The 23,025-nt window shown below is 35.5% G+C and overlaps 1 protein-coding gene across 20 annotated transcripts in view; it reads right to left on the bottom strand.

The window, feature by feature from the left end:
- The window catches only part of TSGA10 (testis specific 10), a 106,339-nt gene that overhangs the window by 38,042 nt on the left and 45,272 nt on the right, over nt 1–23,025 (bottom strand). For all 20 annotated transcript variants that reach the window (XM_027128853.1, XM_027128849.1, XM_027128852.1 and 17 more), the window contains 2 exons: nt 5,839–5,954; nt 3,014–3,168 (listed from right to left, as the gene is read on the bottom strand). In XM_027128853.1, the coding sequence (XP_026984654.1) occupies nt 3,014–3,168; nt 5,839–5,954 (271 nt within the window). The remainder of the gene's footprint in view (nt 1–3,013; nt 3,169–5,838; nt 5,955–23,025) is intronic.

Here is a 23,025-nt window from a genome sequence, read left to right as displayed (position 1 = left end):
TGTGTGTGTGTGTGTGTGTGTGTGTGTGTGTGTGTGTGTGTGTGTGTACGTGATCTTCCTTTATTCACATGCTCCACTCTAGGGTATTTTTATCTCTGGTTTCCCATTCTGCTTTCTGGTAGAATGGTACAGATTCCACATCTGGCAGTAATAGGTATTGAAGTATGGTTAAAATATCCATTAGCAAAACTGTTAAACCCCTTTAAGAAGCACAAGCCAATGGAAGAAAAACTCAAAGAGACAATACCACTTAAAATGGAATATTTACACATGCTTTCGAAATATAACTTAATACACTTCTAAATAAATTCTGAAAAGCTGATTGAACTTCTAGTGTTTCTGACAGAAGTTCCTTGGTTAAAATTTAAACATGGCTTATAAGCCTAAAAAGGACTTTCCTTTATCAATAGAAATTCATCTTGAAAGACTCTCTAAGAACACTGTAAAGTATCCAGGGCAACAAAATTACTGTATAGAATCCAATAATATATCCTCTTAGCCTATTTTTCTCTTAATATGACCCAAATAGTACTGTTTCTTAAATTGTTGAAATTTATGCCATCATTATCAATTTGATATTCCTTGTACAATCTCAATACGTCTGTCCAACCAGTGACATAGATTCAAGTTAATTGTTAAAAATTCAACCTGGACAGGATGGTCATAAATCTACTCAGAAAAAGGAAACAAACTAAAATTTTACACAAATAATTCTGGCTTTTATGATTCAAAAATCGGTGAACTGGCTATTGAATTTTCTAACTTTAATTGGTAGCAGGTAGTAGAACATCTTTTAAAACTATGATTACCAGTAAAAATTCACCTTATTCATTATAATATAGACTTTTCCTTGGTAATTTATTTCTGTGATCTCCAGATTAAACTATAAAACTACTGCTTTTCACTGAAAGGCATTATAAATTCAGCTCTGAAATATCACTCTAGAGAACATTTCCTCTTTTGAATGTCTAACACTGCTTTAAAAAGTTATTTTCCTTTCATAGGATGGATGCGTTTACATTCATAATCCTATACAAAACTCTTAATTTTGAAATAGACTTGCAACTCAATATTCTTTGTGAAGGAAAAGATAATATTGGTACAGTTAGTAGAATGGAAGAAATGTGAAATACAAGATATAACAGAAGGAACAGATATTCAGAAAGAATTGAGTAATTTGTTTCTAAAGAAAATCATGTTTAACTATTCAAAAAGTGGTTTGAATATAATGAGAAACAAAATCCCACCCCCCAAAATACCATAAAATTTCAAAAATATTAAAAGGTATTAACTATAATGAGTCAGACTTTTCAACAAGTTAAAAGCCAAAATTTACTACCTCATGTATTTTGATAACTTCAATTGTGCTCATGATTCCCAAATCTATTAACTTCAATTTTCTCTCCAAACCTTAAAATCCAAGAGCCTATGAATATTTCACTACATGTCCCAAAGGCATGTCAATAATCTTCCTCTCTAAGCTTGTTCTGTGTCCTGTGTTTCCTACTTCACACATAGGAACTATTCATTTGGTTCTGAAGTCAGAAAGCGCATCTTGTCAGTCTTACTTCCTAGAGTTGTCTATTTCTCTCATGGATACTGCCACTCTCCTAATACAGTTCTTATCATTTTACTCCTAACTAGTGTCCTTGTCACTACTCTCATTTCCCTACAATCCACCTTTTATGTAGATTAACAAGGGCTAGGATAATGTTTTAATGATCTAATTGTAACATTTCATTTTCATTATTTCAATGTTCCTCTATGTCCATGATGATGGAAACTAAACTCAATATCATGTGTAGTTCTGATTTGTTGCTTATCTATCCCACCTCATCTTTTACCACCGCCCCCCCCTTCATTCCCCCCATACTCCCCTTTGCACTCTATTCTCTGGACATATTAAACTATCAAGAAATCTCATGAAATTCTCTTATGAGAGCCACTGGGCTTTCATATAATCTGCTCTACTTGTTTGGATCACCCTTTCTCTAAAAAGTGCTCTGCCTGTCTGGATCACTCTTTCTCTCACTGTCCCCTTTCTCTAAATCTTTTCTTGGCTAATTCCTAGTCATCTATCAGGGCAGTGTAGGCACCATCACCGCGTGGAAGGCTTCCTAGATCTTCTCCCTCCCCTAATCCAACCCCCAGGCTGAATCAGGTATGTTTCTGACAAACTTCACTCATACATTGTGCATACGTCATTATGGTACTTAGCACATTCTATCATAACAGCCTCTTTCTTTATCTTTCTCTGAATTATACCATAGGCCTTTGGAAGGTATGCCCACTCAACCTCAGTTTCTAACATAATTCCTGGTACATGTCAATAAATGTTTGTTGAATGGATGGATGGCTGGATAAATGAATGAATTAGTTCCCTTAGAGAGGGGAAAGACCTTATGCCAGAGATGCTGCCTTTGCTTAAGACATTTGTGGAAAACAGTTTAGGAATTGCCTTCAGAATCAGCTTATGAGCTAGAAAAGGGGGTCAATATATCCCTGCCTTTTTGAGAACACCTTTTTGTTGTTGTTGTTGTTTGAACAACAGAAATGTGGAATGAAGCTTATCATCTAACTTTATTCACCAGTTCCATGTGATCCACTCTCAAGGCTAAGGATGATGTAACAACGTGCCCCAGTTCTGAATACAATTACAAAGGTGGTTTTAATGAAATACACATATTGCCTCCCAAGGTGGCTACCTGAAAACGTAAGTTCTGGTGTGCTTTTAAAAAGAAATCAGTCTCACTGCTTTTTTTTTATTATGCTTTACATTTTGATATTTGAATTAGTTATTGTTAGTGAATGTTGATCATAAAGTGATGAAAGAAAAATCTGTTTCAAAATATTAGCTAGTGAATTTGAACACATATTTCCTAAGACTATCTTGAAATATTTCAAAATCAGATTTTAAAGTTTTAGCTCTCTAGGAAAAAATTGAGAAAATCCTATTATTTTATTCAGATTCAAGTTCAAACATTTCTTTTAAACCACGGTTGTCAGAACATACTTTCATTGCCAAACTCTCTCCAAGGGATGCAATATTCTCAGATTTTTTATCCAAACATGCTTGCAGGCATTCCTTTTCTTTAGCCAGATCATTGAGGGTTGCACCGAGAATGCTGATTTCTTCTCGCTGGGCAATACTTTGTCTTGTAAAATTATCTAAATGTGTAATCATAAAGGCATTGTTTTAATCAAGATAAATTTTTTTCCAGTTCAAGCAGAGTGAAATACTTTTCAAAGAAAATTATCCTGTATTATATTCAATGACTAAATATAAAGTACTGTATCCCAAATAAATAATGGCTTTTGTTGTTAGTGATTAAAAATGAAGGTTAATCATGAAATTCTAAATGATATAAATGTAAAAGCACAATTAATACATTTGAATTAGAACAGCAAAGGATATATGTGGAATCTAGAAAAATGGTACAGATGAACCGGTTTGCAAGGAAGAAATAGAGACACAGATGTAAAGAACAAACATATGGACACCAACGAGGGAAAGAGGTGTGGGGGGAGGTGGTGTGATGAATTGGGAGATTGGGATTGACATATATACACTAAATGTATAAAACAGATAACTAATAAGAATCTGCTGTATAAAAAAATAAATTAAATAAATTCAAAAAAAATAACAGAAAAGAATATGATAAAGAATGTATATATAGATATATATGTATAACTGAATCACTTTGCTGTACAGCAGAAATTAACACAACATTGGAAATCAACTATACTTCAATAAAGTATATTTTTTAAAAAAAGAACAGCAAAGGAAAGTTCTTTATAACAAGTTCTCAAAGTAGGATGTGTGGTGGGGTAGGGAGGGTGTGTGGATGTAGCACGTGGACTATCAATTTTCCCCCCTCTAATTTCACCTCCCTCTAGCTTAGAATCACTGTTGGATGTAAGCTGGTAACTAACAGATCTTAATAAAATATCCAGTTAAGTCATCTTCAGAGTCAAATATCTTCTAGTATTTTGGTTTTTCTAAAGTAGTGTTATAAAAATTCCTAGAAAAAAAATCATCCCAGGAAGTCTGATTTGATTTGTAAGAATGCTGGCAAGCCAATGTCACTGTTGAAGGACTGAAAGATGGTGTGGAATAGTGGTTTCTAAATTGTGGTTTCTCAACCAGCACCATTGGCAGCACCTGGGAACTTGTGAGAAATACAAATTCTTAGGTCCCATCCTAGTCCTACTGAATTAGAAATTCTGAGTGGGCAGACCAATTTATGTTTTAACAAGCACCCCTCCCAAGTGATTCTAATGCACAATAAAGTTTGAGAACCACTTGAGGAAATTGGTAAGGATACAAAAGCCCTGGCCGTATCCTACTTCGAGGAGCCCAGCTCAATGAGGTTTAGCTCTCCAGGTAAAGACTGAAGTTTGAGAACCACTGGTCTAGAGCCCTACTAAGGAAGCTCTGTGTGACTAGACCTCTAAGTAAATGCCCACCAAGGGCCACCCAGTGCACCACTAAGAGACGTAATCCCATATGCCAAGAGGGTGATTTATATAATACATCACATCCCTTTTCCAGGCAAACCACATGTTTTGGGTGTTCTGTTATCTGAGTTCATTCCCATTGCCATAAAATAAACTCTAAAACAACTAGTATATCCTAGCTTAAAAAAATCCTCAACCCCACATCCCACTTAAGCTACCACCCCATTTTTCTCCTACTCTTAATAGCCAAACTTCTTAAGACTTCTATTCTCTCCTGTTTCTACCTCCTCACTTCCCAATCATTCGTCAACCTACCCCATCTTCCACATCTAACACTGTAATTCAAACTTTTTTGGGGGGTCAGTGCTACCAAAACCTCCAATGTGCCAATCCAATCAATGTTTTTTCATTCTCATCTTATTTTGCTTCTTGAAAGTATCTGACAATTGATCATATCCTCCTTTTTAAAACATGTTGCTTTCTTGCTTCCCAAAATGACACTCACTTCTGGGTTTTCTTCCTATGTCTTTGGCTTCTTCTTACTGAGTCCTGGATCCTCTTCTCCTCATTCTCTATATTTCCCCTAGGTGATTTCATGGTTTTAAAATATCATTTATATGCTGATGTGTCCCAAATGTATATCTTTAGCTTAGATTTCTCATCTGAGATACAAACTTATCTATTTACCTGCTTACCCTACCTTTTTACTTGAACTTAAAATATCCAGAAATGAGTTCTTCAATCTTCCCCTTTTATATTTTCTTTTAATACTTCCTGTCTCAATAAAAAGCACCTCCACCCACCTAATTGCTTATGTCAGATATTTTTGAACTGCATAATAGTAAATCTTAAAAATATTTATTGTTTTAAAATGGGCTCTTTTATAGTCTTGACCAAAATTTTACTTTAAAGTTATAACCATATTTTCATAAAGATCACTGGTAAGAAACAATAATAGGAGACTTTATAAAAATAATCTTTATAAACTCAAGTGATACCATAGATATAGCCAAATATATGTACACTTTCCACCAAAGATAGTATATATGTAATGTATTTCATTACAACAGCTATGGGCATGACATATAATACAAAAACTTATAAATTCAAAATTGATCATCATAAATTTACAAAGTATTGCTGCTTTGTTTAGCTATTTCTTCATTGAAAAATATGAAGCCATGTCTAAGTATTTATGGTCCTAAATTTAAGTAAAAATTTTTATTATCAAAGAAAAATATATTTTCCCATGATTTCTGACTAAAAAACTTTAAGGGCATATTTCTAAGTTTATCTATGTTATAACTGAAGAGAAGAAAACTTTTTTTTAAACCAGACTTTAAAAAAAAAGTAACATCAGGGAAAAAAAAAACAACTCACCAATTTTTTCATCCAAGCACATAATTTTCTCCTGAGTAAGCTGTAGCTCATATTTTTTCTTAGCAAGGTATCGTTGAGTATCAGAAAGATCTTTTTCTGTGTTTTCATATAAAAGTCTGTAAACATTTTAATAATGAAACTAATTCTGAAATTTTGTTTTATCAACTTTTTAGTGTATTTAAATCTAAAAACTTTTAAGAATACTAATGTACATTTTTTTCTTCTTAGTATTTTCATTATAAAAACACATTATAGGAGGTTTGAAATATAAAGGATAAAAAGGGATACTCAATCCGCCACTCCAACATAAGCAACTATTAGCATTTTGGTGTTCATTAGTTCGTATTTTTTTGGCTACACGTATTTTAAAGTTACCATATTCTAAATTCAAAACTGAATCCTGATTTTTTTCCACCTACACTTAATCTTTAATATTTTTTAGTCTTATTATTCAGCCCTCCAAATTATCATTTTTTGGCTGAAAAACCTTATATGAGCAGTAACCATTTACTTAAGTACTCCCCTAATATTAGACATTTAGGTTCATTTCAGGTTTTCACTATTACAAATAAATCTGTAATGAATAGCATTTCATTGAGTCCACAAACATTTATTAAGTGGCTAGTATGTACCAGGCACTAGGTGTTGAGGAAGCTATGGTGAACTAGGTGGGCAGTGGCCCTGGTCTCATGGAGTTCACAGTCAATAAACAAATATTAATAAGTAAACAGACTATAATTTCTGGAAATATGGAAGCTAGATAATCTGAAAGTCCTCTCACCACAAAACACTTACACATACTAAATATGATGTAAGAAGCATCCTTTTAAATGTATAGCAAAACTTAGAAGGATTTGTAAGGGAAGTCCCCTGGAGCCAAATCAGAGCAATAAGACAATGAACTGATGTTATGTTAGATAAAGTTGGGGTTTGCCTGTCTCTGTGGCCTAGAGTCTTGCCTTTTAACTCAGAAACAGAAGATGAGGCCACAGAGATGGCTGCAACACAAGTATTAGAACTAAGGTCCGGGAATTCCCTGGTGGTCCAGTGATTAAGACTCTGTGTTCTCACTGCTGAGGGCCCAGGTTTGATCCCTGGTTGGGGAATTAAGATCCCACAGGCCATGTGGCATGGCCAAAAAAGAAAAAAAAAAAAGAATTAAGATCCTCTACCATAAGGCCACTAAGGGCTACACTATTACTGGAGAGGACTAGAAGAAATCAGCTTGCCAAACATTGCTAGGGCCAGGGTAACAAAAATAACTAAAAGTCTTCATTGGGAATTCTCAACCTCAAGATAAGAAATCAAAATAAAATCTGGTTCCAGGATGGTCATATAATCTAGAACACTCAGTGGAAATAAAAGTTCTCTGGAGGGACATGTCCTCAACTCAGGCACAAACTAAACCTCAGACAAAGGTCTGTTGAAAATGAGCTCACAATTCAATCTCAAAAACACATTAAGAAACAACCCAAACTTAGTGGGAGTCAAAATACACACAAACTAAATTAAATCCCAAAGAACTTCAGATTATAGCATTATTAAATAGCAATTTAAAAAGTTTTAAATACTAAGACATAACATAAGTAATAGAATACACAATGAAAAGAAAAAAGAACCAGCAGATTTTTAAAAGAACCAAAGAGAACTTCAGGAAATTAAACTGAAGTCACTGAAATAAAACTTTTAAAAGGACAACATCAAATGACAAGTTTAAGAACAAAATAGACACAGCTAAAGAGACAATTAGCAAGATAGAAAGAAAAAAAAAAAAAGCCAGATCAGAGGAAATTACCTATAATAGAGCACAGAAAAAAAAGATAGAAAAAATACAAAATAAAGTTTAAGAGACATAAAGAATAGAATGAGAAGGTCCAATATTCACCTAATAAAAATTCCACAAGAGAATAAACATAATATTCAAAGAAACAATGGCTCATATAATACATGAAATCTTAAACTAAAGAAACATCAATGAAAAACATAAACAGCAGCTTTGAGGGAATGTAAATCATGGGTAGAGCCAAAAAAAAAAGCTGTATCTATTAAGACAATTATAAATGGAGGAGGGTAAAAGTATTTAAAGGGACACAAGATTTCTACATTTAAACTGATAAAATGTGACACCCGTAGGCTGTGTGTATAATGTAATATCTAGAGCAACCAATGAAAACATCTACATAGAGATACTCAAAAGTATTAAAGATAGCTCCAAATGAAATTCTTAAAAATGTTCAAGTAACCCACAGAAAGGTGGGAAAAAGAAAACAGAGATAAGAAAAACAAAGGGAAGAAACAAACAAAAAAACAAATAAAACAGGAGACTTGAGCCCTAACATATAATAATTACATTAAATACATAAGGTCTACCTTATTTGTGTTAGCTAAACACTAGAAACAATCAAAATGTCCCTCAATAGATGAATGGTTAAACTGTGGTACATCCACACCATGGAATACAATGATAAAAGTACATAAAACTATACATACACATTGAACTAGTGACAATTTCTGCTTCTGATATTGTACTATAGTTATATAAAATGTAATAGCTGGGAGAAATTGGGTGAAGGAATCTCTCTGTATTTTTGCAACTTCCTTTCACCCTAAATTATTTTAAATTTAAGAAGTAAAACAAATTCTCAAATCCAATCTGCACAACTAAAATAAATAAATAAAAATCTCAGGGTGGGGGGACTTCCCTGGTGTCACAGTGGTTGAGAGTCCACCTGCCGATGCAGGGAACACGGGTTCATGCCCCGATCTGGGAAGATCCCAGATGCCGCGGAGTGGCTGGGCCCGTGAGCCATGGCCGCTGAGCCTGCGCATCCAGAGCCTGTGCTCCGTAACGGGAGAGGCCACAACAGTGAGAAGCCCACACACCGCAAAACAAACAAACAAACAAAATCTCAGGGTGGGAATTAGGAATCACTATTTTTTTTAAAGTTCCTTATTTGATTTCAATATGCAGCCAAGGTTGTTAAGGAGTGCCTCCTACTGCTGCTTCACCCAGGGGAGCAAAAGGTGAAAAACTGACAAAGCAGATGTTATGTAAGACAAAATGTTATTGCAATTTTATGGTGTCTCTCCCATCTTAGGACTCTTCCATCCCCCATAGTGTGAACTCAATGAGGCTGTTCCCCCCAAAGGACTGTATGACATAATAACTTATATCTCGATGGAAAAATGTGCTCACAGACCAAAATGACAAGACATTTGAAAAGACAAGTCATTTCAAAAGAAACAAAATATACTGATTACAGAATCCAGCAATAGCAGATATATTAGAAGAAACAGATCAAAAATTTTTAATTAGACTAATAAACATATTAAAAGAAAGAGAAAGATATCAGCAATATGAAAAAAGAACCAAGGGGAAAAACAGATGTGACAAGTATGAGAAATGTAATAGATGAAATTAAAAGAAAAAAAAACAGATGGTGTAAATAGCAGAATGAATATAGCTGATCAATGAGTTAGCAAACTGAAAGACCAATTGAGGATATTTCTCAGAATGAAGTATAAAAGGACAAATAAATTGAAAACATGAGGGCTCCCCTGGTGGCGCAGTGGTTGAGAGTCCACCTGCTGATGCAGGGGACACAGGTTCATGCCCCGGTCCGGGAAGATCCCACATGCCGCTGAGCGGCTGGACCCGTGAGCCATGGCCGCTGAGCCTGCACGTCCGGAGCCTATGCTCTGCAACGGGAGAGGCCACAACAGTGAGAGGCCCGTGTACCGCAAAAAAAAAAAAAAAAAAAAAAAAAAAATTGAAAACGTGAGATGAAAAGTTAGAAGACTTACCAAACCTGACTTTAAGACTTACTATAGAAACCATAATAGAGAGCCCAGAAATAGGCTCACATTTATTCAGTCAATTAATTCTCAACAAAAAGCAATATAATGGGGAAAAGAAACAATTGGTATTGGAACAACTGAATTGCCATGTGGGGAAAAAAATGAATCTTAACCCCTACATCACATCACATACAAAAGACATAATATAAAAGCTAAAACTATCAATATAATGCTTTTGAGAGAAATCACAAACATACACATAAGAAGTTTTAACCAATTTTAGTAAATCAAATCCAAGGATATAGAAAAACTATAATACATCATGTCCAAGTGGAGTTAACTCAGGAATGCAAGGTTGGTTTACAATCTAAAATTATTTAATGTTATTCACCATATTAACACCCTAAAAAAAAGAGAAAAAAGCCATATGACCACATTAATAGATGCAAAATAGACATCTGACAAAACTCAATATCCACTCTTCATATGAACTCTCAGCAAATTAGGAATAGAACTTTTTCAATCTGATAATAGGCACCTACAAACAGTCTACAGCAAACATCACAATGGTGAATGGTTGAATGCTTTCCCACTAAGATTAAGAATAAAACAAGGATGACTGTTCTCATCCTTCTATTCAACATTATACTAGAGGTTCTAGCCAGAGAAATAAGGCAAGAAAAAGAAACAGGCATTCAGATTGGAAAAGAAGAAGCAAAACTCTCTATTCACAGACAACATGATAATCTATGTAGAAAATCCTACTGAATCTACCAAAAAAAACTATCTTAACAAGTGAGTTTTAGCAAGATTGCAACATACAAGAGCAGTACACAAAAATCAATTTTGTTTCTTACACAGGAATACCTCATTTTATTGCATTTTGCTTTACTGCACTTTGCAGATATTGCTTTTTTTTTTTTTTTACAAATTGAAGGTTTGTGGCAACCCTGCATCATACAAATCTATTAACACCATTTTTCTAACAGCGTTTGCTCACTTCATGTCTCTGTGTCACATCTTGGTAATTTTCAAAATATTTCAAACCCTCCACCAGCAAAAAGATTGACTTGCTAAAGGCTCAAATGATAGTTAGCATTTTTTAGCAATAAAGTCTTTTTATTTTATTTATTTATTTATGGCTGCGTTGGGTCTTCATTGCCATGTGCGGGCTTTCTCTAGTTGTGGTGAGTGGGGGCTACTCTTTGTTGCAATGCACGGGCTTCTCATTGCAGTGGCTTCTCTTGTTGCAGAGCACAGGCTCTAGGCACACGGGCTGCAGTAGTTGCAGCACGCGGGCTCAGTAGTTGTGGCGCATGGGCTTAGGTGCTCCATGGCATGTGGGATCTTCCTGGACCAGGGCTTGAACCCATGTCCCCTGCATTGGTAGGCGGATTCTTAAACACTGTGCCACCAGGGAAGTCCAATAAAGTCTTTTTAAATTGAGGTGTGTACATTGTTTTTTAGACATAATGGTACTGCACACTTAAGAGACTACAGTATAGTGTAAACATAACTTTTATATGTACTAAGAAGCCAAACAATTTATGTGACTTGCTTTATTGTGATATTTGCTTTATTGCAGTGGTCTGGAACAGAAGATGCAATATTTCCAAGGTCTGCTTGTAATAGCAAAAAAACAATAGGAAACTGAAATTTAAAAAGCATTTATAATAGCATAAAGAATGTGAAATACTTAGGTATAAATATGACAAAGGGTGTACAAGATTTGTACAATGAAAAAATATAAAACACTGTTGAGAGAAATTTTAAAAGATCTAAATAAATAGAGATTTTCTGTTTATGGATCAAAAGGCTCAATATTGTTCATAGTTAATTTTCCAAAACTGATCTGTAGATTCCACATAATTCTAAGCAAAATCCCAATAATAATTTGTATATGTTGACAAGATGATCCTAATTTATATGAAAATGTGAAGGATCTAGGACAGCCAAAACAATTTTGAAAATGAACTAAGTTGAAGGACTTAACAGTACTTGATTTCAAGACTAATTATGCAGCTTCAATTATCAAGACAGAGTGATACTAGCATAAAGATGGAGAAATAGATTGATGGAATAGAGTCCCGAAACAGACTCACATATGTGGTCAACCAATTTTTTCACTAAGATGCCAAGGCAATTCAGTGGATGAATGGATAATCTTAACAAATAACTAATGGATACCCATATACAAAAAACAAACAAAAAAACTACCTCTACTTTTATCTCATACTTTACACAAAAATTAATTCAAAAAGGATTACAGACCTTACATTTATGTAAGAGGTAGAACTATAAAACTGCTAGAAGCAAACACAGCAAAAATTTTTAGTGACCTTAGGTTTGGCAAAGATTTCTTAAATAGAACACAAAAAGCATGATATAAATGAAAAATAATTTCAATTGTGCTTCATCAAAATTTAAAGTCTTTGCTCATCAAAAGACACTGATAACAAAATAAAAAGGCAAGCTCTATACTGGGGCAAGATATTTGCAAAACATGTATCTGACAAAAAATTTGTATCTAGACCCTATAAAGGACTTTTATAAGTTAATGATAAAGAGATAAACAAACCAATAAAAATGGGCAAATACTTGAACAGATATTTCACTAAAGAAGATATATGAATGGCAAATAAGTAAATGAACAGATAATCAATATCACTGATCATTAGGGAAAAGCAAATTAAAACTACAGTCAGATACTACACACCCACTAGTATAACTAAAGTAAAAAGACAGATGATATCAAATGTTGATCAGGATATAACGCAACTGCACTCTCATGCACGGCTGGTGGGAATATAAAATGGTAAAACAATTTTGGAAAACAGTTTGGCTGCCCTGGAAGCTATCAGGGGAACCACCACTGTGTCCTTGGGTTATAGGATCAGGGCAGCAAGGATGTACAGTGGTACTTATCTGGCTTTTGGTGGAGAGCTGCCCTTGACAACGGAGACCAACATTCTGTGCACTATACTTGACTGTTACAAGATCCTACCTGATAACCCTCATTCAGTATGCATCTGGGAAAAAAAGCACCAATGCATAGTAAATCAACAGTAATAAAATATTTTAAAATATAGTTAAATTCTACTGTAGTCCAAGAAGAATCCCTTCGAAGGCCCTGACGGATTATTTTCTTAGCTTTCTTCTTGTAAAACACTTTTAAAATGCATGCTAATCATACTGCTCAATATCAAAAAAATAAACAACACAATCAAAAAATGGTAAGAAGATCTAAATAGACACTTCTCCAAAGATATACAGATGTCCAACAGGAACATTAAAACATGCTCAACATCGCTAATTATTAAAGAAATGCAAATCAAAACTACACTGAGGTATCACCTCACACCAGTCAGAATGGCCATCATCAAAAAGTCTACAAATAATTAATGCTGGAGACGGTGTGGAGAAAGAGGAACCCTCCTACACTGTTGGTGGGAATGTAAATTGGTATAGCCCCTATGGAGAACAGAATGGAGCTTCCTTAAAAAACTAAAAATAGAGCTACAGTATGATACTGAAATCCTACTCCTGGACATATATCTGGAGAAAACCGTACTGTGAAAAGATACATGTACCCCAATGATCACTGGCACACTCTTTACAATAGCCAAGACATGGAAGCAACCTAATTGTCCATCGACAGATGAATGGATAAAGAAGATGTGGTACATATATACAATGGAACATTACTCAGCCATAAAAAAGAATGAAATAATGCCATTTGCAGCAACATAGATGGACCTAGAGATCAGCATATTAAGTGAAGTAAGCCAGACAAAGACAAATATATGATGTCGCTTGTATGTGGAATCTAAAAAAAATGATCAAATGAACTTATTTACAAAACAGAAAGAGATTCACAGACATAGAAAACAAACTTATGGTTACCAAAGGGGAAAGAGGGGTGGGAGAAAGGATAAATTAGGAGGTTGGGATTAACATATACACACTACTATGTATAAAATAGATAACCAACAAGGACATACTGTAGAGCACAGGGTATTATACTCAATATTTTGTAATAACCTATAAGGGAAAAGAATCTGAAAAGGAATATATATATGTATATGTATATAACTGATTCACTGTGCTGTACACCTGAAACTAACACAATACTGTAAATCAACTCCATTAAAAAATTCTTTAAAAAATGGATGCTAATATAAGAGCCATAAATATATTGCAATAATAAGTATATCAATGCATATGATAATGAATGAGTCCAGAAAAGACAAGCGGAGGATGTGGCAAAACCTTCCGGTTTACACTGTGGCCGTCCTTATCCTGTTAAACTGCACTGCAGCCACATATCTTCCCAAATAGCCATAAGGCCCCTGCACAACACAAGAATATACCTAATAAGAAAAAGGAAAGATGGAAAACTACATTCATAATCCGAAGTTCTCAGATTAGACCTTTAAATCACTGACCAATAAACCCACACCGAAAACAGACATTCAAGAAATAGAAACTTTAGAAATAAAGCTGGTAGCTTCTTTTGCAGACTCTTCTAACTCCAATATGAGAAAACAGGCACTCAGAAAAGTTGTTCAAGATATGTTTAGGAGTTGCTTTTACCGAAGCCCAAAGGGGCTTTGGTTAAGCTATCTAACATGGTTTTTATCAAATGCCTATTTTGGGGCTTAAAACCAACCCTCTGTGCAGCCTTAGGAGGAGGTGTTAAAAATCAGGGATCTGCCATGGGGTGCGATTCCCCTGATTTCTCTGTATGGTTTTATTCTCAAAACAAATTACCATTTAGTTCTCAAGTTGCACTCTCCATTAGAGCTCAGATGTATACACTTCTGTCCATTTCTAAGGGAGACACTCATTCAGAGACACTCAAAATAATGCTTTTACCCATAGTTGGTTATAATCAAGTAGACTCTCCAGAGAAACTCAAACCAGTGAAATAGAAAACGCTACAGACGACAGCACTGATAAACCAAGCTGTAACGTATGGTGATAGTTTTTTATAGTTTCCACTCAGCATTTTAACAAATAATATTACAAGCAACAGTTTGATTAGCAGAGGCTGAAATTCATGCTTTGTTATCTCAGAATGATTCTAAGACTTAAAATTCAAGATGAGAAATCTGCACTTATTATAAACCTCACTGCACAGAATGCTTCCTTCACAAAATGACAGAATCAGAACCAAATCATAGATTTTTAAAGCAATTTTGGAAAATGTGTTATCAGGTGATTTGTCTGGCCAGAAATCAGATAGTGAGGGTTCTCAGTATGACATTAATATGGGATCTGACATACAGTTGTCATCTCCAGCTCAGAGTCCTAGAATAGACTTTGGTTGTTTCCAAATTTGGACAATTATGGCTAAAGCTGCTATAAACACTGCATGTAGGTTTTTGTGTGGACATACATTTTCAACTCCTTTGGATAAATACCAACAAGCATTTAAGAAAATTGAAATTGTATCAAGTATCTTTTCCGACCACAACGCCATGAGACTAGATATCAATTACAGGAAAAGATCTGTAAAAAATACAAACACACGGAGGCTAAACAATACACTACTTAATAATGAAGTGATCACTGAAGAAATCAAAGAGGAAATAAAAAAATACATAGAAACAAATGACAATGGAGACACAACGACCCAAAACCTATGGGATGCAGCAAAAGCAGTTCTAAGGGGGAAGTTTATAGCAATACAAGCCCACCTTAAGAAGCAGGAAACATCTCGAATAAACAACCTAATCTTGCACTTCAAGCAATTAGAGAAAGAAGAACAAAAAAACCCCAAAGCTAGCAGAAGGAAAGAAATCATTAAAATCAGATCAGAAATAAATGAAAAAGAAATGAAGGAAACAGTAGCAAAGATCAATAAAAGTAAAAGCTGGTTCTTTGAGAAGATAAACAAAATAGATAAACCACTAGCCAGACTCATCAAGAAAAAAAGGGAGAAGACTCAAATCAATAGAATCAGAAATGAAAAAGGAGAAGTAACAACTGACACTGCAGAAATAAAAAAGATCATGAGAGATTACTACAAGCAACTCTATGCCAATAAAATGGACAATCTGGAAGAAATGGACAAATTCTTAGAAATGCACAACCTGCCAACTCTGAATCAGGAAGAAATAGAAAATATGAACAGACCAATCACAAGCACTGAAATTGAAACTGTGATTAAAAATCTTCCAACAAACAAAAGCCCAGGACCAGATGGCTTCACAGGCGAATTCTATCAAACATTTAGAGAAGAGCTAACACCTATCCTTCTCAAACTCTTCCAAAATATAGCAGAGGGAGGAACACTCCCAAATTCCTTCTACGAGGCCACCATCACCTTGATATCAAAACCAGACAAGGATGTCACAAAGAAAGAAAACTACAGGCCAATATCACTGATGAACATAGATGCAAAAATCCTCAACAAAATACTAGCAAACAGAATCCAACAGCACATTAAAAGGATCATACACCATGATCAAGTGGGGTTTATTCCAGGAATGCAAGGATTCTTCAATATACGCAAATCTATCAATGTGATAAACCATATTAACAAATTGAAGGAGAAAAACCATATGATCATCTCAATAGATGCAGAGAAAGCTTTTGACAAAATTCAACACCCATTTATGATAAAAACCCTGCAGAAGTAGGCATAGCGGGAACTTTCCTCAACATAATAAAGGCCATATATGACAAGCCCACCGCCAACACTGTCCTCAATGGTGAAAAACTGAAAGCATTTCCACTAAGATCAGGAACAAGACAAGGTTGCCCACTCTCATCACTGTTATTCAACATAGTTTTGGAAGTTTTAGCCACAGCAATCAGAGAAGAAAAGGAAATAAAAGGAATCCAAATCGGAAAAGAAGTAAAGCTGTCACTGTTTGCAGATGACATGATACTATACATAGAGAATCCTAAAGATGCTACCAGAAAACTACTAGAGCTAATCAATGAATTTGGTAAAGTAGCAGGATACAAAATTAATGCACAGAAATCTCTGGCATTCCTATATACTAATGATGAAAAATCTGAAATTGAAATCAAGAAAACACTCCCATTTACCATTGCAACAAAAAGAATAAAATATCTAGGAATAAACCTACCTAAGGAGACAAAAGACCTGTATGCAGAAAATTATAAGACACTGATGAAAGAAATTAGAGATGATACAAATAGATGGAGAGATATACCATGTTCTTGGACTGGAAGAATCAACATTGTGAAAATGACTCTACTACCCAAAGCAATCTATAGATTCAATGCAATCCCTATCAAACTACCACTGGCATTTTTCACAGAACTAGAACAAAAAATTTCACAAAAGACCCCGAATAGCCAAAGCGATCTTGAGAACGAAAAACGGAGCTGGAGGAATCAGGCTCCCTGACTTCAGACTATACTACAAAGCTACAGCAATCAAGACAGTATGGTACTGGCACAAAAGCAGAAAGATAGATCAATGGAACAGGATAGAAAGACCAGAGATAAACCCATGCACATATGGACACCTTATCTTTGATAAAGGTGGCAGGAATGTACAGTGGAGAAAGGACAGCCTCTTCAATAAGTGGTGCTGGGAAAACTGGACAGATACATGTAAAAGTATGAGATTAGATCACTCCATAACACCATACACAAAAATAAGCTCAAAATGGATTAAAGACCTAAATGTAAGGCCAGAAACTATCAAGCTCTTAGAGGAAAACATAGGCAGAACACTCTATGACATAAATCACAGCAAGATCCTTTCTGACCCACCTCCTAGAGTAATGGAAATAAAAACAAAAATAAACAAATGGGACCTAATGAAACTTCAAAGCTTTTGCACAGCAAAGGAAACCATAAACAAGACCAAAAGACAACCCTCAGAATGGGGGAAAATATTTGCAAACGAAGCAACTGACAAAGGATTAATCTCCAAAATTTACAAGCAGCTCATGCAGCTCAATAACAAAAAAACAAACAATCCAATCCAAAAATGAGCAGAAGACCTATATAGACATTTCTCCAAAGAAGATATACAGACTGCCAACAAACACATGAAAGAATGCTCAACATCATTAATCATTAGAGAAATGCAAATCAAAACTACAATGAGATATCATCTCACACCAGTCAGAATGGCCATCATCAAAAAATCTAGAAACAATAAATGCTGGAGAGGGTGTGGAGAAAAGGGAACACTCTGGCACTGCTGGTGGGAATGTGAATTGGTTCAGCCACTATGGAGAACAGTATGGAGGTTCCTTAAAAAACTACAAATAGAACTACCATATGACCCAGCAATCCCACTACTGAGCATATACCCTGAGAAAACCAAAATTCATAAAGAGTCATGTACCAAAATGTTCATTGCAGCTCTATTTACAATAGCCCGGAGATGGAAACAACCTAAGTGCCCATCATCGGATGAATGGATAAAGATGTGGCACATATATACAATGGAATATTACTCAGCCATAAAAAGAAACGAAATTGAGCGATTTGTAATGAGGTGGATGGACCTAGAGTCTGTCATACAGAGTGAAGTAAGTCAGAAAGAGAAAGACAAATACCGTATGCTAACACATATATATGGAATTTAAGGGAAAAAAATGTCATGAAGAACCTAGGGGTAAGACAGGAATAAAGACACAGACCTACTGGAGAACGGACTTGAGGATATGGGGAGGGGGAAGGGTGAGCTGTGACAGGGGAAGAGAGAGTCATGGACATATACACACTAACAAATGCAAGGTAGATAGCTAGTGGGAAGCAGCCGCATGGTACAGGGACATCAGCCCGGTGCTTTGTGACTGCCTGGAGGGGTGGGATAGGGAGGGTGGGAGGGAGGGAGACGCAAGAGGGAAGAGATATGGGAACATATGTATATGTATAACTGATTCACTTTGTTATAAAGCAGAAACTAACACACCATCGTAAAGCAATTATACCCCAATAAAGATGTTAAAAAAAAATACCAACAAGCATGATTGCTGGTTTATATGATAAGAGTATGTTTAGTTTTGTATGAAACTGCCAAACAGCCTTACAGAGTGACTGTACCATTTTGAATTCCCACCAGCAATGAATAAGAATTCCTGTTGACCCACATCCTCACCAGCATTTATTGTGTTTCCGATATTGGCCATTCTAATAGATATGTATTGGTATCTCGTTGTTGTTTTTAATTTGAATTTCCAGATGACATATGATGTGGAACATCCTTTTATATGCTTATTTTCCTTCTGTATAACTTCTTTGGTGAGATGTCTGTAAAGGTCTTTGGCCCATTTTTTAAGTGGGTTATTTCTTATTGTTGAGTTTTTTAAAAGTTCTTTGTATGTTTTGGAAAACCTATCTATCTATTATTAAGGTACAGTTGATGTACAATATTATATAAGTTTCATGTGTGTAACATAGTGATTCACAATTTTTAAAGGTTTATGCCATTTATAGTCTGATTTATTTCCCTTAGCATAATACCCTCCACGTCTATCCATGTTGTTACAAAGGGCAAAATGGCAAAATTTCTTATATTGTATATTCATATTCATGAATATATATATGTATATATTCCCATACATATATATACACACAGACATGTATATACCACATCTTCTTTATCTATTCACCTGTTGATGGACACAGGTTTTCTCCCTATCTTGGCAACTGTAAATAATGATTCTAGGAACACTGGGCTGCATGCATCTTTTTTTTTTTTTTGATTTATAGTCATTCTTTTTATCTTTTTAATTTTATTTATTTATTTATGGCTGTGTTGGGTCCTCATTGCTGCATGTGGTCTTTCTTTAGTTGCGATGAGCGGGGGCTACTCTTTGTTGCAGTGTGAGGGCTTCTCATTACGGTGGCTTCTCTTGTTGCGGAGCACGGGCTCTAGGTGCGTGGGCTTCAGTATTTGGGTTACGCGGGCTCTAGAGCACAGGCTCAGTAGATGTGGCACACGGGCTTCGTTGCTCCACGGCACGTGGGATCTTCCCAGACCAGGGCTCAAACCCATGTTCCCTGCATTGGCAGGCGGATTGTTAACCACTGCACCACCAGGGAAGCCCCTGTATGTATCTTTTCAAATTATTATTTTCATTTTCTTCAGATAAATACCCAGGAGTGAAATTGCTGGGTCATATGGTAGTTCCCTTTTTATTAATAGTTTTTTGAGAAACCTCTATACTGTTTTCCATAGTGGCTGCATCAATTTCTGTTTCCAGTGCACGAGGGTTCCCTTTTCTCCACATCCTCCCCAACATTTGTTATTTGTGGTCTTTTGGATGATGACCATTCTGACAGGTATGAGCTGATATCTCATTGTGGTTTTAATTTGCATTTCTCTGATGATTAGTGATGTTGAGCATCTTTTCATGTGCCTGTTAGCCATCTGTATGTCTTCTTTGGAAAAATGTCTATTCAATTCTTCTGACCATTTTTAAATTGAGTTGTCTTTTTAAAATTGAGTTGTGGATAGCAGTTTTTATCAGAGATGTCTTTTTTTTTTTTTTTTTTTGAGGTACACAGGCCTCTCACTGTTGTGGCCTCTCCTGTTGCAGAGCACAGGCTCCAGATGCACAGGCTCAGTGGCCATGGCTCACGGGCCCAGCCGCTCTGCGGCACATGGGACCTTCCCAGACCGGGGCACGAACCCGTGTCCCCTGCATCGGCAGGCGGACTCTCAACCACTGTGCCACCAGGGAAGCCCCAGAGGTGTCTTTTGCAAATACTTTCTTCCAGTCTCTGGCTTGTCTTCTCACCTACTTGACATTGTGTTGTGTGGAGTAGAAGTCTTTAATTTTAATGAAGTACAGTTTATCAATTATTTATTTCATGGATTGTGCTTAAGGGCTGTATCTAAAAAGTAATCACCATACCCAAGGTCATCTACGTTTTCTCCTATGTTATCTTCCAGAGGTTTCATAGTTTTGCATTTTACATTTAGGCCTATGATTCATTTTGCGTTAATATGAAAGGTGTAATGACTCTGTCTAGATTCTTTGTTTCTTTGTGTATGGGTGGGGTTTTGTTTGTTTCGGGGTTTGTTGTTGTTGTTGTTGTTGTTGTTGTGTTTTGGTTTTTTTGCTCGTGGATGTCCAGTTTTTCCAGTACCATTTGTTGAAAAGACTGTCTTTGCTTTATTGTATTGCCGTCGTCTTTATCAAAGATCACGTGACTATATTTATCTGGATCTATTTCTGGGCTCTCTATTCTGTTCCATTGGTTTGTCTGTTCTTTTGCCAATACCACACTGTCTTGATTACTGTAGTCTTATAGTAAGTCCTAAGTCAGGTAGTGTCAGTACTCCAATTGTGTTTCTTCAGTATCTTTTAATTCTTTACCTCTCCATATAAACTGTAGAATCCATTTGTTAATATACACAAAATAATTTGCTGCAATTTTGATCAGAATTGCACTGAATCTGTAGACCAAGCTGGGAAGAGCTGACATCTTGACAATATTGAGTTTTCCTTTCCATGAATATGGAATATCTCTTCAGTTATTTAGTTCTTCTTTGATTTCATTCACCAGTTTTGTAGTTTTCCTCATATAAATTTTACACAAAGTTTATTAGATTTAACTTAAGTATTTCTTTTGGAGGGGGTGCTCATATAAATGTGTTTTAATTTCAAATTCCACTTCTTCATTGCTAATAAATAGTGAAGCAACTGACTTTGTATATTAACCTTGTATCCTGCAACCTTGTTATAAATGTTTATTAGTTCCAGATTTTTTTGTTGATTCTTTTGGATTTTCTAGGATATCATGTCATCTAGATTAGATTTGAATATTGAAATATTTTTAGCTTCAAATATCCAAATTCAAACCAAACCAGTTTTAGAATCACTGGACATGGAGACCCAAACTAACTTTTTAGTAACAGATAACTCTATCGATCATTCAACTCCATGGGATATTCTAACTTCTTGGGCCTAGAGATGTTTGATGTACAAATGCAGACATAGAGACCTTTTTTTCAAAATGATATGCTTCTAGGAAATATTCTGACAACACTCCAGCTTTTTAGAAGTGTTGATTTATCTGACATCGAAATCCAAACTGAAGAACTTCTACTACTAAAATATAGCTGTTTAGAAAGAAAAGTTCATGTAAGCAGTATAGAAACACAGAAAATAAGTATTGGTTTTGAAACCTGGAGATTTTTTTTTTTTCCCACTAGCAATGAAACATAAACAGCAATAGATACATTTCTTTCTGGCTGGTTCAACCTGAACACTATGGAACCTCAGTTTAGAGTTATAGAAACCTAAGCATGTGCTGAACTGTGCTCAGGACTTAACTTCTAACGAGTGGAGTTCACATGTGGGATAAACTTAAAATTTTTCTCGTGAACTGACAAAATGGAAAACAGAGACAATGGTATTTTAACTATGCATAGGTTCATTATAATTCTTTGCCTTTTGTACACATATATATGAAATCTATGATAAATGTGAGTGCGTTATAAAGACATTGACCTATTAAAATAAACGGACAGCTGACTTCTCAGCAGAAATAATTTAAGTCAGAAGACAGTAGGATATCATCAAAGTGTTAAAATAAAAATAATTCCCAAACTGTAGAATTCTCTACCTAGCAAAAATATCCTTCAGTACAGTAAGGTTGCAAAAGAGGTAGTGAGAAACACTCAGCTTTTGGATACATTTTGAAGACAAAATCAACTGGATTGTATATGGGTATATGAAAGAGAAATCATGGATCACTTCAAGGTTTCCGTATGAATGGAGTTTCCATTGACTGAGATGAGAAGACTGAAAGAGCGGGTTTGGGTTTGTGTGTGTCAGAGGGGAAGGGTGGAGAAACTCAAGTTTGGAAATGTTAATTTTGAGAGGCCTATTAGACATCCTAGTGAAGATGACAAGAAGGTGGTTGGACACTCAAGTTTACAGTTCAACAGAGAAGTCCAGGCTACAGATATACATTTGAGAGTCAAGAGTAAATACATGAGAGTGAATGAGATCACCTAGGGATCAGTATAGATAGAAAAAAGAAGCAGTCTAAGGACTGAATTCAGGGACACTTCCAACATTTGGAGGTAAGGAGATGAGGAAGAACTATCAGGAAAGACTGAATAGGACAACCCAAGAGATAAAAAGAAAATCAAATGAGCATGGTATCTCAGAAGCCAAATGAACATGTGTTTAAAGGAGCAGAGAAAGAGAACGTAAGTGATCAACTTTGTCAAATGTTGCCAATAGGTCAAATAAAATGAAGACTGATAACTGACCACTGCATTGAGCAACATGAAAGTAACTATTACCTTGAAAAGAAGTTTTGATAGGATGGTGAGGGAGAAAGGCAGATTATAGTAGGTTCAAGAGAAAACAAGAAGTGAGACATTGGAGCCAGAAGTTCAGGCAACTCTTTCAGTGAAATTCCTGTAAA

This window comes from Aethalodelphis obliquidens, unplaced genomic scaffold (assembly GCF_003676395.1).
Source record: "Aethalodelphis obliquidens isolate GAN/ISIS:26980383/991018 unplaced genomic scaffold, ASM367639v1 scaffold35, whole genome shotgun sequence".
In the NCBI taxonomy this organism is placed as follows: Eukaryota; Metazoa; Chordata; class Mammalia; order Artiodactyla; family Delphinidae; genus Aethalodelphis; species Aethalodelphis obliquidens.
The sequence above is the reverse complement of the archived record's forward strand: the minus strand, read 5'-3'. Positions and strand labels throughout refer to the sequence as shown.